Genomic DNA, 17,701 nt, shown 5'->3' with positions numbered 1-17,701 from the left:
TAGACGCTTCAGTCCTCATCAGCTCTTGTTGGGATAAGTAGTTCTTTTTAGGTACCAACCGTACCAACTCATGCCACGTCACTTTGCTCAAACTACAAATCCCACAATTCCATTGCTGTGTGAAAAGTTTCTCACTGAAGTACATGAATATTTTGATGAAGCAACATTTGTATAACCATACTGTAAATTGCTACTATAACGTATAAGTTACTTTGCAAACATGGTATAAAATATAGTATATTATCTTACAATCCAAACGGATGCCCATGTACAAAAGACCATGGCTCTCAGACCGGATATTTTTCGTTGGAAAACAACAAAGACTAAAACACCAGGCAGTAATAATAAGGCGAGTAAAACCTGCTTCCTCTTTGCTCACACAGTTCTTCACATTTAGCTTCTTAGTAGTGTTTCCCTTTTTACAATATTCAGCCAGAGGTATTAATCTAAATAAATGTCACACTCGGGTTATCTTTGGTCATGCACATTGGTTATTAGTAATGAATGAATGGATTTGTAGCTCAGCAGAAGGATTTAGCTCAAATGTGCAATGCAAACCACTTTAGGTCTATCCGCAATAGAGCCAGTTTAAGTGAGACGGCATATTATTATTAGTCAGGGATTAGATGTGTGAGGCCAGTGTGACAAAATATTCCATTTATGTCAACTTCAGGCATCAACAAGGCTGAACCCCTTTTGATTCAATGATCAGTTTATGATGCATTTGGATGACTCACTCTATTTCGAATTGAAACAAAATGGTCATAGCTGAATTAATATTTTATATTGCAGGTGCAGCTGAATGAGAATGACATAAAACAGTGGGTGAAGGTACATTTCAATCATTTAAATACATGTAATGCAGAAAATTAATGTGAATGTATGTCATCCCTTGTGAAAAAATAAGTGTTCTTGATTATATTGAATGTGTACTTGCATATAATATAATAATAGAAAGGCTTCTTGAACTAGAACAAATTTAGAGCTGCATGGACTTGATTTTGTAAATCGGGAATTGATTGGATCATTGTCATTTGCTATTGATATGATCTCATGATGGCATCAGAGAAGAGATGTCTCTGCAAGATTATCTTAACTAATACTTTAAGACTTATAGTATATCATTTTTGTAATAAGTACTCTTTTTTTTTTTTTAAGTATGCTAAAGTGCACTTCTTTTTCACAAGAGACGCAGTGTCTGTGTATGTATATATATTGTAATTAAAACTTTTGTTGTATTCTCATTCTCCTCAGAGGGTGGAGATGGCTTCAGAGTTTGCAGTAGCGGAGGTGTTTTCCACGAAGAAACCACGTGGTGTTAAAAACAGTATGACGCTGCAGAGCGTAGAACAGCTACAGGATCATGATGATGCATACAGTGAAGGTAGTCTTGAACTTATTCATAATATTCAGCACTTCATGCATATTCAGATTTTTAAAATCAGAAACATACAGACGTGTCCTCATTCTTGTAATCCACAGCTCAGTCTATTCTAAGTGAATGGATGAACCAGAAGTTACGTCTGGAGCTTGAAATGGTTGATGATGAGGAGGAAGAGGAGATGAGTTCCAGTAAAAAGGATGAGTCAAAATCCAAACAACTTGTTAAGACTACACAGCCTAGTTATAATAACTTTGATGGTACAAATGAACAACTGCCTTGTTTTTTTTTTAGTAACATTTCTAATTTTGTTTATGTTTTTTTTAGTTTAAGTTTTGTATCTAATATTTTTATTTTATTTGATTTCAGCTTTATTTCAATTACAGAAAACAGTTTTTTCATAGTTAATAATAATTTAATACTAAACTGGGGTTTTTCTTTTGTTTTTTAGACATGTACTTTCATCTAGCGCAGGAAGAGGACAACTCTGTAGTGCACAATTTCCTCCAGGACCTGATGGACACAGAGGTGTTGGACTTTGGAATAATGGAGAACCTCAAAGGAGACTCTGACCAGAGTAAGAAGAAATGGAGGAACCCTAGCATCACTATGGAGGTGCGTCACAAGCAGGTAAAAGAGAGCCGCATGCGCAGAGACGCAGAGCGTGACAAACTGCGTAAAGAGAAGGAAGTGCTAAAGGAGGCGCGAGAGGAAGCCTGGCAACTGGAACAGGAGAAGCAGAGAAAGAAGAGACAGCAGGCACGCAGACAGGAAGAACTGATACAGCAGGAGATGATTCGCTTGCGCAGAGAGATGGAGGAGAAGAGGAGTGTGGAGCAGCTTGCACGAAACATGTACAGCAATCACAAATGTATTTGGACACCCTAACCACCATTAAAACGTATGAATGTCAACATATCAAACAAAGTGGCATCTGCAAACAAATCTGAACCCTTTCTCAACTAACTTCACTTCTCATCTTTACTGCTCACACGGATATTTTTTGTGGTTGTATGCAGTCAGTTCCCCTTATGTTTATACCAGGGTCTGATCAAAGTACCATGGGGCTTTGGGGCACAAATGTCCCACTATATCCACTGCAGTTGTTCTATAATATAGCCTATGCATGATATTTAATTATTTAATGATTATTTTCCTCAATTGAGGTTTTAGGACAAGACCGTTGGTGATATGGAAGGATCTGGTTGTACATTTAAGGAGAATAAATATCTATATTTCTCACTGCTTGGGGCGTCTTGGAATCCGAAGCTTTTTTTTTTAAATTAATGTCACTTGGTTTGATATTTTCTTGTTCAATGAAATGACATGAATACATTTTTAAGTGTGTTTTAAGTGTCCAGATACTTTTTTGGGGCCACTGTATATAATTTTCCAATTTAAATGCCATTAAATTTTTTGAAGAGATGATTGCATGACATTTTTATTTCAATCTTAAACAGGGAGAGGGGGAAGCTTCAGAAACAAAGGGTCACTGAGTGCTCTGTCATTTCAAAATGTCATAATGCCGCACAGAAGAAACAGAACAAAGACCTTCAACTTAAGCTGAGGAACCTGGAAGCCAAAGTTCACCTTCTCAATTTGCAGGTTAGAAGATATTACAGTTTAATTCTATTGTATGCAATGAACACTTATGTTTTTTGGGTAGTACTTTATTTTACAGCCCTATTCCACATGGACATACTACTTATTATATTAATGGTAATAACTAGGTACTAACCCTGAACCTACCTCTAAACCTAACCTTAACCCATGTAGTTATCTTGTATTGCCCACTACTTTCTAAGTACACTGTAAGTGCAAGTACTGGACTGTGAAATACCGTTTTTTGACTGGTTGCATATGTTTTAGTGCATGCACAGGCATTTTACGGCATGGTACTCTGTGATAATGGAGAGGAGGGTGCGCATGGGCAAGGCAGCGGCGCTGTGTGATTGGAGGAGGCAGATGAGGGCGTGGCGGGCATGGCGGGCTCTTGTTTGGGCCAGAAGAGAGGAAAGAGAGGCTGAAAAGACTGAAGAAGAGCTGAGACAGGAGCACAGGCAGGAGAACTCCGTTTATATGCCTGTCACTGTGAAAATAGGCCTTCATAAACATTTGAAAGAAAAGCGATGGCTCTTTAACTAAATGATTAGACTAAAAGAGCATGTTAATTGCTTAATTAAAGGTTAATTAAAAGCTTTCATTCATCTTGGCAACCTTGACAGTCAGACTGGTTTTAAATCATATCTGTCATTCCCACAGGCGCTGTCAGCAGGCGGTGGAGAGTGACCGCAGGAGGCTTTTGAGGCGCTGCCTCAGTGATTGGCTTGTGTGGTGTCAGGTAGAATGTCATCGCAAGGAGCTTCTCCGACAACAAGAAGAAACCCGATGTAAAATGGCTGCCTTGATCAGTGCGGCTGCTTCTGGGAAACTAGGGGCGGCAAAATCTCAACCAGTTACCAACCCACCTGAAACACTCAGTCTTACAGAACACATCAGTCAGCAGGTAAGGTCATATACTGAAATATGTTTTTATTCTGATGAAAGTATTCCACTAACTCTCTTCATCTCACCACAGGAAGTGCCAGCAGCTCCAGAAAGCAGTTCATCCACTGCACAAGCCACTAAAAGCACTGGGCGTCCAGAGGCCCCGCCCACTCAAGCATGGCAGGTAACGCGACGTCATGCCGCTCTCTCAGCGGCTGAGCGGCGACGGGCCCTTCAGGGGCAACAGCAGAAGACCACCCGGAGTGGAAGTGCAGAGCTTAGCGATGGACAGACCAATCACGGCCATGTGGCCCTGCAGCAAACCGTAGCAGAGCAGAGGCGCCTTCTGAAAGAGCAACAGGAGCATATTCTGCATCTGCAAGAGAGACAGAACATTCTGGAACTGAGACACGAGGCAGAGAAATCGGCACTGTTAGCAACAGGTCCTCCTGAAGCTATAAGCACATGCTGTCCACCTAAACCTATCACAAGGACTGCAAGAAGTACAGAAAAACCAAGGTACCCTCATATGTGTGTGGCATATTCCCAAAATCAAAAGATTTGTTTGTTTTTTGCATAAAGGCAATCAGCCCACGATAAAAATTATTTATAAATTAAATAATAAATGACATTAAAAAAATATGACTATTTTGTACAATTACAATAATAATTTACAGATGTATGTTGCAATTTAAATAGATATATATTTAGTTTATTTATGTAAAAATATATTATTACATAATACACTACCGTTCAATTGGTTGGGGTCAGTAAGATTTTTTTTTTAAATAAATGATTACTTTTCTTCAGCAAGGACACATTAAATTGATCAAAAGTAACAGTAAATAATTTTATAATGTTACAAAAAAAAATATTAAAAAAAAATTCTGTTCTTTTGAACTTTCTATTCATCAAAGAATCCTAAAAAAAAGGTTTGTTACAGTTTACACAAAAATATTAAGCATCTGTTTTCAACATTGATAATAATAATAAAATGTTTCTTGAGCAGCAAATCAACATATTAAAGTGATTCCTGAAGGATCATGTGACACTGAAGACTGGAGTAATGATGCTGAAAATTCAGCTTTACCATCACAGGAATAAATTACAAGTTATTTTCAATTATAATGACATTTCACAATATTAGTTTTTTCACTGTATTTTTGTCTAAATAAATCAACATTAAAAAAACTGTATAACTATAAATGTAGTGAGTTATATACAATTTTATATTTATTGTACAGTATCTATTTTTTATCTATTACTTTGATGACAATTTGTTTTTTTGTTGTTGTTTTTTTGCATTACAGTATAGGATATTAGTGAATTTTGTTTAAATGTGCTTAACTGCCATGAAAATAATCCTATAATGTCCAATAATGTCTTAAAGGTGCAGTAAGGGGTAAATGGTGATGTCATCAATAAGTTAAAGCAATTTGTGTAACTATGATAATTCAGATCGAATGTCTAATTGTTATTTAGCTCCTCTACTCCTTCGATGGCAAAGTCATCCCTTCCATCCCAAAAAACAAACAGTTTCATGAACAGCTCCCTACATAACAGATAATCCAAGTAACAAATATATTACAAATGTACAAGATTAAGGGTTTAGAGTGATAACTAAAAGGCGAACTAAAAGAAAATCATATATGTATTGTACACACTTTGTGAGCCAATGCTTAAAAACGGAGGAGGTTTAGACGTTCCAGGCTTATAATAATGCAAATGAGCAAACAAGCAGAGATGACACACAAGTTTGTTCAAGCAAAACACAGCTTATCTTAGTTCTGTAAAACACATCAAAACTAATATTACTCGCGTATCGAGAAGAAATAAAGCAGCCTCTGTGTCCGTTTTTAGGCATTGCTCTTAAGGTCTCTCCAGCGCTGGAAAGCTTCTCCGATATTAAAGGTGCAATAGGTAATTCTCTACAGAAACATTTGTTGTTATGCTGGTTGAAAATCTCCTCATATCCTGATAGCAATCACTGTGTTAAGCGGTCTATATGTATTTTTATGATTGGCTACAAGTGTGTTTTGGTGCTCGGTCCGATTCACTTTTCAATAGCGTTTTTTCAAAAAATTGCTTACTGCACCTTTAAGATTAGGCTTGATTTTATTTATTTTTTGTGAGATTAATTATTTGCATGGAGAGGACAGAATAAATATACTGTAAGAAATCCACCTTAGGCACCAGAGTGGATCAGAAATTAATATTTGCTTATTTCAAGTGCTTAATGTAATCCCTTATATTAACAGAATGGGGGACAGAATGTTTGTTAGTCACAATTTCACAAAGATATTCATGCTCCTTCCAATCCCAGAACAAAGAGTGCCTCAGTGGAAAACGCCATGAGCCACACCGACCAAAAATCATCTCTGCGTCGTGCAGCACTTCCCCATCCTACAGTACAAGGTCAGTCGTACACATACACAATCAAGCAGTTAGAAACACTGTCACTATGGTAGTTCCAAGCATGGAATATTAATTTCATGACCATGCCCTAGATTTAAACACTCTGATGCTGAATGCATTGAATACAGATGCACATAATCGCTATACACTCATAATCCACTATGCAAGCCCAGAACAATACCAAAAGCGCACAATACCTCTTCCATGTGTTAAACCTCAAATTTCATTGTTTTTGAACGCAAAGTCATATTTGTTGGTTGATCAGGGTTGTTTGAGAATCTGAGTGGGTTGGCGCACATGTCTGTGTGTCTCAGCGGGAGGTTGTTAACAGCCCCCACAACTCAACATTCTGCTGAGTAAAAGCCCCTACAACAACATCCAACATTTATGATATTATTTATCAATCTGTGAGGCTGACTGTCGTGGCCTTGGCACAACAAGATGACCAATGAGATTTTTTTCCTCACACTGAAAAACTGACAAGTTATTGTCCTGCTCAGGGGTGCGTTTCCCTAAAGTATCGTTAGACAAATATGGTCGCAAGTTCCATTGACCTCTGTTGGTAACAACAACGGAACTTGCGACCGCATTTGCTTTTGTGAAACGCACACCAGATCTGATCCAAAATGTTCCTCGGCAAACGCAAGGCCTTATATTCCAAACCAAGACTTTTGTACATGGTAATTGTGTTACCAAAATGTTTGACCACCTCCTACACTTAAATGACTAAAAAATTTAAAAGAAAAGCCCATTTTATTAAATCTAATTTTTTTAATTCAACAATTTTCTCACTCTGGTGAACTTCACATTGGTGAGCTTGTATTTTCAAAACGGATATACTTTCCCCCCCATAAAACACGGCATATTAGCCATGTTGTTAAATTAATAATTACATAATTTTAAATGAATAAGAAAAGTCTATTTTTATATTATTTACATTTTCTAAATACATTTTGTGATTTTCTCATTCAGATGAGCTTCACATTGGTGAGCTTGTCTTTTCAGAACTAAGTTTTCCCCATAAAACACTGCATATGTGCTATTTTTAAATTGATAATAAAATAATTACATTATTTATAAATTATTAAAAAGGAATAGTCTATTTTTATTTAATAATTTTCTCATTCAGGATGAGCTTGACATTGGTGAGCTTGCATTTTTAGTTCTGATTTAATATTATTTCCCCATAAAAAACACTGTATATTAGCTCCCTGCCGCCTTGAATACAAATGCAAGCAACACAAACAAACTTGTACCAAAGAACCATAAGATCAGAAGAACATACTGCAGAACTTCAGTGATCCTTTAATCTCGCCCTTAACTGATGTCTCTGTCACCCCCTAACTCTCTCTCACTTTCCTTTTTTATGTTTCTTTCAGCCATGGAGGACCGAGCACGCCAGCGCGCCGAGCGCAGGAGAGAGATTGAGGACCAGAGGAGACAGAAGGAGGAGGAGAAACTGGTAAGACTTGCTTCTCTTGAAGGATGGAAGTAAGTGTGTGTGTATGTGATGACACAAACCTCTCCTTTTTTGTTCTTTAGGCTCAAATGAAGGCAGCTGAGGAGGAAAGGCTCAGAGCTGAGGAAGAAGAGAAACAAAAGGAGGTAGAGAGGAAGAAGGAAGAGAAAAGGCAGCTGAGGAAGGTCTGTGGCGAAACACATTATCATGGATTTATAGGCTTTACATAATTAGATTATGTTATTATTAATGCCGATTATTTAAATGGTTGCTGTGCTGTATGTGTTCCATACATGAGTGATACCTCAAATCTTGCGGCTTGTTAAGGAGAGCTGCGTTTTCACTTTTCTACAGGTAAATAACTGTAATTCAGCTCATTTAGGTGATTTTCAGCTTTTAGGGATGATGAAATTGGTGAAAAATATCCCAAGCCTCATCTAGGGACCAGAATGCCCATGTGCAACCAACCGGAACGCCCTAACAACTGATTAGAGTATGCTAAAAACCATTCAGAATAACTTAGCCACATTCAACATAGCCAACGAGTTTCGCATAAGCAAGCGCATCTAGAAAATGTAAACAAAAATTGTTTATGCACACAGCCTTTTAGTTTATTCGTTTTAAGGAACCGTGTTTGTGTATATGTGACCTTAGAAGGAGCTTGAGAAGCAGAAGAGAGCAGAATTGGAACAGGAACTGTCAAAGCGGGCGGCCCAGCACTACCTCAGAACCCTGTTACTGCACCGAGGCCTGGCTCCATGGACACTCCTGCTGGAGCAAAGCCATGTGAACACACAGGTCAGCGCTGCTGCAGACACACACACACACATACCTTACAGTAACAATGCAGGCCATTCGCCTGCTTTCCTTCCAGACAGATACTCACACACTCAATTATTCATCCAAAGAGTTATGGCCGCTCACACACAGACAGGAAGACCAGCTGTTGCATTGCATTAACTCTTGGTCCATTCCCCAAATTTTAATGATGTTTACAGTATACTGTTGCGTTTCCACCTGGCCAACCACCTGTTTTCAAAATAAATGAACAGAGCGGATATCTGAGATGCAGGATGGAAACGACTGAGAGGGGGATTGACGAGGAAAGACACACAGAGAGAGAAACCGATGACGGAATGGCTTTGAATTCAGAATTTGCATTGTTGTTTAGATATTGATTCACTTCCATGAGAGGAGAAACCTCAAGGTCCAATTAGTTGCATGTGCCTCTATCTTTACAGTTCTCACAGGAAGTCAGCAGGGAAAGTTAGCGATCCATATAAACCATGGGAGTCAATGCATGAGATGATGACAGTGTTAATTAAAGCTGGCAGTTATTTATGTTGGGGTGCTTTTGGCTTTTCGGTCTCCTCCAGAGAGCGGTGGATCATTACACTCTGGCTCTGCAGAGAAGCTGCTTCTGCTCTTGGCGGCAGTGTGTGGATGAAGCCCACGCAGAGAGAGACGCCAGTGCCAGCCAGCTGTATCACCGGATCCTGCTTCAGAGGGCCGTGCGGAACTGGACGAGGGTAAAACGCCACACACACGCATTACCTGTCAATGATTAGAAAAGATTCCCATTTTAAGACAGCCTAATTTGGGATAGCCACAAGGCGTGTCTTATCGACTTATTATAAATAAATTATTTAGTTCATTTATAATAAATATGTATTATTTATCCATTATTTTGATATTAATATTAGTTTTTTTTAATAGTCTTATCGATTTATTATAAATTAATTTATAAATAATTCATAAATGTATTAATTTATTATTTTAATATAAAAAAATTATAGACATAAATAAGTGTATTTTTTATAATAAATTCAAATAAATTTGAGGCATATTATAATTAAATTTTGTACAGCCACAAAGTGTCATCACTTTATTAAAATGTGAATTTATTCATAATAAATTAAATACATATTTATTGTTTATTAATTTGTATATTTATTTGTTAGGTTTAAAAAGTCTTAAAAAGACAGGCATTTATTCATAGGCATATATTGTTTATAATAAATTAAATAAAAAAATTGAGACTTAATTTTTTTGCTTATAATAGCCAAATAGTGTATTATCAACTTGTTATACCGGTAAATATATTTATAATAAATTAAACAAATATTTATTTATTAATTTTAATATGTATATTTGTTTGTTTTTTGTAAATATATGTAATTAAATATATATATATATATATATATATTGCTTTATAGATTATTTATGTTGTATTATTTGTAATAAAGGACATTAAAATGAATATTAATTAAATTAATACATACAAAATCTAATTTACTATATTTATTATCTTTACATTTTCTGAACAATGATCACCAGAACTCACCAACAGGGACTTGCTATGTGGGTACTAATGTTTTCTGGGTGGTTTCTACTGGCCTAAGCCAAAAGAGCTCACAGCATATTTATGTGCCATATTTAGGGTTAGTAATATTAATAAACCCCCTATCCTTAAGTATATGCAATTTTCTACCTTTGATTTCAATACTTACCAGTTAAAAGATCTGCGCTGTATACTGGAAGCACGAGCCGAGCGGTTCCACAGGATACACACCCAGAGGAAGGCGTTCACGGCACTGCTAGATCACGCAACAGAAGAGCGATTAACAGCCTGGGACAATGAGCAGCGGGCAGAGGAGCACAACAGCAGGTCTTTACCTCGCATTAGTGTGAATGTGACCGTTTACTGCACCATAAGGCCAAATCTAAAGATGAACTTGTGTACTTATAAAATAACTTAAAGTTTGTTCTGACTTCGGTTGTCTGGGCTTTGTAGGAGAGCTGTCAAGAAGTGTTTTGCTAGCTGGAGGCGTCTTCCTGTTGTCTTGCGAGAGGAGAAAGAAAGAGAGGAACGCAGAGATCAACTCAGACGCAAAGTCTCGGAGATTTTGCCTGACTTCCGCGCCTCCCCTATTGGCTCCCTGTGGCGGTCCGTAAATCCTCTTTAACCAGCACACAGGCGGCAACTACCGAGCTTTACATCACATCATTAAATGACATTGACAACATCTGCAGCTTGATGAGCCACCGTGTTTAATCTTTTAACGCTCATTTATTTTTCCATGGTACAGTTTAATTGAACAACTTGTAGAATGAAATGCATTACATTATAAAACCGTCTCACATGAGACATGAGACAAATAAACATCCGGATTTTGCACGGCTTCTTTATCTGCTTCTGTGCTAAGAAGACATTTAATGGAAGGAAACCAACTTTGATTCAAAAACACTTAAATGTAGCTGGATGGTAAGCAGCATAGATTTGTCCTCAATTGAAGCACATGAAAAGAAAACACACACACATACACACAGAGAGAGAGAGAGAGAGAGAGAGAGAGAGAGAGAGAGAGAGAGAGAGAGAGAGACCCCTAACAACAAACATGAAGCTCAACATAAAACATTCATATTGAGATGACAGTTTTAAAGCTGTGTGCTGTCTGGATATAGATGCATTGTTGCATCACTTCTGATGTCCCAAAAAGGCACTAAATAATGTTTGACATTGAATGTGCATTCACATATTGGAGTTTAGAGATCAAATATTAGACAGTACAATCCATAATTGATCCAACTAGCAGTGAATGCAAACCAGATATGCATATTTCTGGTAACACTTCACAATAAGGTCTCATTTGTTAACATTAGTTAATGCATTAGCTAACATGAACTAACAATGAGCAATATATTTTTTTACAGCATTTATTCATCTTTGTTGATAAAAATACATTTGTTTACTGTTTGTTCATGCTAGTTCACATTCACAATGCATTAATTAATGCTAACAGATCGTTTTGAGTTTAAAATTGTATTAGTAAATGTGGAAATTAACAAATGAAACCTTATTGCAAAATTTTTAAAACTAAATAGAAATTCAAGTTTCAAATAGTTCCTTCTGAGTGAAATGACTAAAAAGAATTTAGGATTAGAAAAAGGAGAACTTCACATAATATATGTAATGTCAAGTCATGTGTGACCGCAAATCATCTCCACGCCTGAGTAATGAAGCACTCGATATTGAATTACACTAGTAGAGATGTCTTATACTACAACACTGCCATCTACTGACCCACAACATTCCCCTAACCCATGGTGAGACCTTGACCACAACGTTTCGAGCCATAAAACTGACTCCGGAATGGATGTTGAAGGCATTAAGTAGCACAACATTATACTTCACTGTAGTATATGAGTGATAATTCACTTTAAAGACCGATTTTTCCATCAGCAGACACTGCCAGTTTAATGTCTACACCAGATCTGATGGTTTATGGTTTGACAGTTCTGAAGCCTTGCTCATGGTTAAGAATTCAGTCCAGTTACTAGAGAAACCTCGGGAGTAGGTGCCGGTGTCGATGACCAGACCCCAGAGACGGCTGCGACCGGTTTTCTCTCTCGCAGCCAGCCGTGCCTCGCGGTCGGTCACATTGAAGCTGACGTTGATGAGCTGTAAGATCAGCAGGTGCAGCAAACCTGCCGTCACAATACTGCAGTACCAGGCGCAGGTGAAACACAGAGCAGAACTGACCAACAGAAACACATACAAACGGTTGATTATTATTAATACATTAAATACAAAAAATGCTGCTATACATTTTTTTTTTTTTTTATGGAATATTGCAGTATGTATGTATTATAAATGATTTATCCATGCACAGATTGCACACATTTTTTTAAAAGTCATGTGCCCTCGTTATCTTTAATGAAGACAACTTCCCTTCCCTCTTGCAGTGACATCTGTTCTCTGATGGCATGTTTACTGGCGCGAGGGCGGGACAACCTGTCTTTTCTCCAGTAATGATAACTTATAAATATTAAAAGATAGATTGTTGTGAGCTACGAGGTTGTTAATCAATGGTATTTGCTTCTGTTGAAGCCATCAGCCCATAATTATATATAATTAGAAGTAATTTCTCCATTGGTTTTAATATGATTATGCTGTTCGCAATTCTTCATGGGATTGTAGTTCTTTCCCTCAGTAAAGCCGTTAAGTACACAGTCTTGTCCCTCCATATTTTTGTCCAATTGTCAATTTTTTTATTTTATTTTTTTACTTCAGATCAAAGTTTGTAATGTTGTCATTGACCTCGTTGCTGGTTGGGTTTGGTTCATGGCTTATAGCGCGTTCATTTGTGCAATTTGTTCCATGTTAAAGAAACTTTAATTATGCTCTTTTAATTTCAGTTGTGTTGTAATTGTTATTGTTAACTATAACTAATCCTAAATTATTACAAATCTTTTTTGTTAATTGAGATAAAATATAAAAAAAATATTAAATGAACAACAAACTTAAAAAAACATTGACAAAATTAGAAATGTAGAGTTGGCAAAAAAACTAAAATACAACTTCATTAAGTTTAAGTTGAGAAGTACTAGAATTACTAAAACTGAAATAAAATTATAGCTAAATAGAAATAATAATAAAAATGAATAAAAAAGACAAGAACTTAAATTAAAATTAAATTAGAAAAAGAAAATATAAAATAAATGCCAATTCATAATATATTTTTTAAAAATGATCTTACGTATAGTATAATTTGGGCAAGACTGTGTTTGTGTGAAGAATGGCAGATGATGTTTGGGAAAGCCAGATTTTTGTTCTCTTAACCCTCAATGAGTCTGCGAAACACTGATATGGTGCATTTGGAGCGGTTTACACAAACAGAAAGGCAACAAAAATTCCATTACATTTACTATTTTAAAGGGACTTTCCAGAAAAGAAGATCATCTTTTTCCATGAATAACTAATGAACTGGAAGGAATTGAGGTGGTGAATAGAAAGGTTTAAACAGCAGAAGCATGTGTGTGTGTGTGTGTGTGTGTGTTTTGTTGTTGAATCCACACCTGTACTGCTTGTAGACGTCAGGACAGTAGAGCAGTGCCGTCATCACACTCTGATGGGGACACACGCTTCGAAGAACCAGACTGATCCCGTACAGAGACGTCAGCAGGAAGAAAACGAGCGTCAGAAGGAAACTGGTGTGATTGGCCTGTCCCACACAGCTGTTGATCCTACCACAAAAACAAAATGACCAACAAGACACCGAACTGAGACCTGGAGATTCATTTACACATATCAGTTACACAGAATAAGAAGAACGCAGAGGGTGAGATCAACTCACTGTCTCCGTTACACGTATGTTTACATGAAGAACAAGATATTTCACAGCTACACTGACTGGACACAAAAAGCCTAATTGATGCAAAGCCTGATTGATTTAAATAACAGATCTAATCTTATTGTTCCTTTTTTGTTGTAAAATTAGATATATTTTTTTCATGCTGCAATAATGAGGAGAAACAAATGTTTAATTTTGTTTAAAACATTATTTTCATGTCAAATTAAGCTAAAATATTCTCAAAAACTCATTACATTTATATTTCTAAATATAACATTATTATTAATCATACAAATTATTATAATTGTATTTGATGACTTGCAAAAACATGTTTATTATTGTAAAATGAAACGTTTTTAAAAAGCACTAAATAATACATCTTACTTTTCCCTTTTTATTTGCAAAATTAAATATTTTTCACACTACAATAATGAGAACTTGGGGAGAAAATGTGTTTCCTTTTTCTTTTCTTTTTTTTTTTTATAATTTAACAATGCAAAAAGTACTAATGGTGCTAATTGCAGGCTTAATTTTCTTTATGCTTGTTTTTTTCTTTAGATTTTTGCATGAAATATGACCCAAACGTGTTACCTGCAGATGAAATTTACCCAGATAATAAATAATAACTGAGACCCTCTTGAATAAGGAACCCACCAGACACAGTGGTGGTCCAGACGCAGGATGCAGACTCCACAGATCCTGCAGTGTCCGGCTCTCGGGGGACGCACCACTTTGCATACTGTACACCAGTTCCTCCTCTGAACACACTCCTGTGCTGTCCCAGATTCATCAGTTTGTTCAGGATTGGCTATCACCACCTGGTGCTGTTCTCCGTTTAGATAGGCAGCATCTACATCAGGTGGTGGTTTGTTATAGGTCACTGTACTATGAGTGTCAGATGGACGAGGCCTGACGTAGCCCGGCCCCCTCTTGGTGATCATGAGAGAAACGGCCGTAAGAGCAACACCCGCCGTCACAGCGCACAACTGAAGATGATTCACATCACCGTGAGGGACGACTTCGGTGATGAAGAGGTAGAACATGTAGAAGAGCGAGAAGAGGGCGAGGCTGAGGAAGAATAAAGTGCGTCCTTTCTTTCGGTGAGTAAAGTAGTAGTACCAAATGACCATGATGGGCACTGCTGTTAGCACTACAATACCCAGCAGGTAGTGCAAAGCTGCAATGTGCAAAAAAACAGGAAGGAGAATAAGAGGAGGGATCAACGATAGATCAACTTGTTGGGCACCAGATATCCAGGGCACCCGCAGACGATCACTGATCGTGGCAACTACCCGAGACAGAGAGCCTGGATTTTGAGACTCCTTCTTCATCCATCTGGAAAATAAAATATTCTATCATATTCTTCATTTAACACATTTTACTATTTTTAAAGGAATCGTTCACCCAAAAGAGAGACACCCTGTGTCTCATGTGACCTTGTTATTTGTACACGCTGTGGCTATACAAATCACAACATGTAAATAGGAAAATGTTGGCGTTATTTTGTCACTTATTGGGAGCAGTACGCTAGCTGGAGCCGTTTACCTCCAGTCTTTGTGCTAAGCTAGGCTAGCGGTGGGTGTGTCAGACAGAGTTACGGCACGCACGGAGATGAAAAGGGTATGTATGGACTTATCTAACTCTGGGGGATACGGTGAATAAGCTAAAGTCGCAAAAAGTCGGCGTGTTCCTTTAATTTTCTTCAGAAAATGTGGGCTAAACTGCTCAATTCATATGGATTAGTTGCGTCAAAGTGTCAGTTGCGTAGCTGTTAATGGAGGGACAGAAAGCTCTCAGGTTTCATCAAAAAGATTTTCATTTGTGTACCGAAGATGACGAAAGTCTTACGGGTTTGGAACGATATGAGGGTGATTAATTAATAACAGAATTTTCATTTTTGGGAGAACTATCCCTTTAAGGGTGTTCACACTTGGCAGGTTTGGTTTGATATAAATGATCTCTGGTGCAATTGCTCTGACAGTGCAGTTCATTTGAATAAGCATTCAAAGCTGCCATCCGAACCTTGGCACGCACAAAACAAGTGGACCGAGACCCACATTTTCAGGGGTTCCAAGTGAACTCTGGTGCAGTTCGACTGAAATATATATGCAACATGGACCAAAGGCATTCACAAAAACACAAAAACAGGACGTTTTGTCACAAGATGTGTCCCTAAAGGACAGAGTGCTTGAGAATATCAGATTTTTCTCGTAATAAGAGCTACGTGGCCCATTAAAGTTTGGTACTACAGGAGTCAAAAAACACCATCTTCCTTGCAGCAGATCTTTCTTTGTGTGTTCAATGGAGGAAGTCCTGCCGCTGTTTTGACACCTTTACACATTTTATAACCCGTTTGTGAGTTCTCATGTGGTTAAGATGCCATCATATGTAGGCCATTCAATGAGTGCCTTTAAACCAGAACACAGTATTGTTTTCGATGTTCGGAAAGTTCTGTCTCAAATCATAAAATCTGTCCAATCAGGTTGTGACCATATCCTTATTCCTTTTCTTTAGATCTGATGTTAAAAAATTACAGTGTGAACGCTAAGCAAACCAGGTATATTTTCTTTTTAATTAAAACTACAAGTGTGAACAGACCCTAAGTAGAAATCTATGAATCCAAAGTGCTATTTTGGTGGCCCTTCACTCACTTGTCACAAGCCTCATCCAAATCCTCACAGTCACAGCAACATCCTGCCATGTGACTGCGCCCGCCATGGCGATCAATGTACTCACAACAGCACAGAGGATCATCCTGATCTAGTGTTCGACGGGATCTCTTCGTCATGACGTCAACTTAGAAAACATAGGTGAGGGCAGGTATCATTCCTGTGAGGGAACCAAATTTAAATTTTAGATCTCATGTTTCAATTTATTAGAATTTCCACATGCTTGCCTTTTATCCAAAAGCGATATACGGGTACAATGCATACAAGATAGGCCTACTCATCTCAGATCTCTTTTTGCATTTAAGCATGCATTTACTAGGGATTTAAACCATGACCTTGTACTACATACATGCATACATAAATGCATGCTTGCTTACACACACACACACACACACCATAGGCTGTAAAAAAAATATGCATTGCATACAAAGAAAGAAAGAAAGAAAGAAAGAAAGAAAGAAAGAAAGAAAGAAAGAAAGAAAGAAAGAAAGAAAAATAAATGTACATTTTGAATATATTTTAAATATAAACACATTTAATTAACACATGTTTACGCGCAGGTTACGAGACTGGAAAGTTCGTCGGATGTAAAGCGATGGTGTTCTTATAAACACACTGGCCGGCCGTCGACACGTCGAACAACAAAAGTACTCACTCACTAATACGTAAATAAACTAATAGGGACATACGTTACTAAACGTAGCATGTAGCATGCGATGTTTCGGACTTACAGCACAAAACAGTCATAATATTGTTGTTGAAGTAGTTCCTTTCGGAAGTGCTGTCAGTATGAGCGTCAGCTGTAGTCTCATTCTCGGTATCGGAACGTCTTTTTACCACTCTGCTTCATCACATAAGTGAAATCCACAGAGTCTACGAGCAGATGTACAAGAAAAACTAAAGCAGTCCAAATCTACGAAGAGCACCCGGAAGTCGCGTAGCATACACAGCAACCGCGAACAGACAGCACGCGCTGGGTGTGTGTACCGTGTATGTGTCGAATAACTTGCCTTTATCTGACGTCAGTGCAAACTTTTCATTTCCTCTGATTATGATATGACTTTACTCACTTCCTTGGGCATGTTGTCACAGCCTATGGAGTAAGACAACATCCATTTAAACTGGTTAAAGGCACTGTTTTGAGATTAAGTCAATG

The 17,701-nt window shown here is 37.6% G+C and overlaps 2 protein-coding genes across 7 annotated transcripts; one reads left to right on the top strand and one right to left on the bottom strand.

Moving 5' to 3' along the window:
• Window positions 1–75: 75 nt before the first annotated feature.
• On the top strand, window positions 76–10,923 carry ccdc191 (coiled-coil domain containing 191). Of its 2 annotated transcripts, XM_079601311.1 has the most exons (16): window positions 76–349; window positions 793–831; window positions 1,255–1,384; window positions 1,483–1,641; window positions 1,833–2,235; window positions 2,842–2,986; window positions 3,251–3,441; window positions 3,644–3,887; window positions 3,960–4,387; window positions 6,192–6,283; window positions 7,663–7,745; window positions 7,826–7,927; window positions 8,397–8,540; window positions 9,119–9,271; window positions 10,256–10,410; window positions 10,537–10,923. In XM_079601311.1, exons 1-16 carry the CDS (start codon window positions 281–283, stop codon window positions 10,706–10,708), a joined length of 2,709 nt encoding a protein of 902 aa, XP_079457437.1. In that variant the 5' UTR covers window positions 76–280; the 3' UTR covers window positions 10,709–10,923. The 2 variants fall into 2 exon arrangements, with proteins under 2 accessions (XP_079457437.1, XP_079457438.1); XM_079601312.1 differs by lacking the exons at window positions 76–349; window positions 793–831 and having other exon boundaries at window positions 1,260–1,384; window positions 1,456–1,641; window positions 10,537–10,919.
• On the bottom strand, window positions 10,793–17,678 carry zdhhc23b (zDHHC palmitoyltransferase 23b). Of its 5 annotated transcripts, none has more exons than XM_079601316.1 (5): window positions 17,556–17,678; window positions 16,528–16,705; window positions 14,531–15,211; window positions 13,602–13,769; window positions 10,793–12,280 (listed from the first exon to the last, which is right to left on the bottom strand). In XM_079601316.1, exons 2-5 carry the CDS (start codon window positions 16,662–16,664, stop codon window positions 12,007–12,009), a joined length of 1,260 nt encoding a protein of 419 aa, XP_079457442.1. In that variant the 5' UTR covers window positions 16,665–16,705; window positions 17,556–17,678; the 3' UTR covers window positions 10,793–12,006. The 5 variants fall into 5 exon arrangements, with proteins under 5 accessions (XP_079457442.1, XP_079457444.1, XP_079457443.1 ...); XM_079601318.1 differs by having other exon boundaries at window positions 13,602–13,760; window positions 17,556–17,621; XM_079601317.1 differs by having other exon boundaries at window positions 13,602–13,760; window positions 17,277–17,572.
• Between the last annotated feature and the right edge of the window lie 23 nt (window positions 17,679–17,701).

This window comes from Phoxinus phoxinus, assembly GCF_949152265.1.
Source record: "Phoxinus phoxinus genome assembly, chromosome: 24".
NCBI classification, from domain to species: domain Eukaryota; kingdom Metazoa; phylum Chordata; class Actinopteri; order Cypriniformes; family Leuciscidae; genus Phoxinus; species Phoxinus phoxinus.
This window is presented reverse-complemented; position numbering and strand designations above follow the sequence as displayed.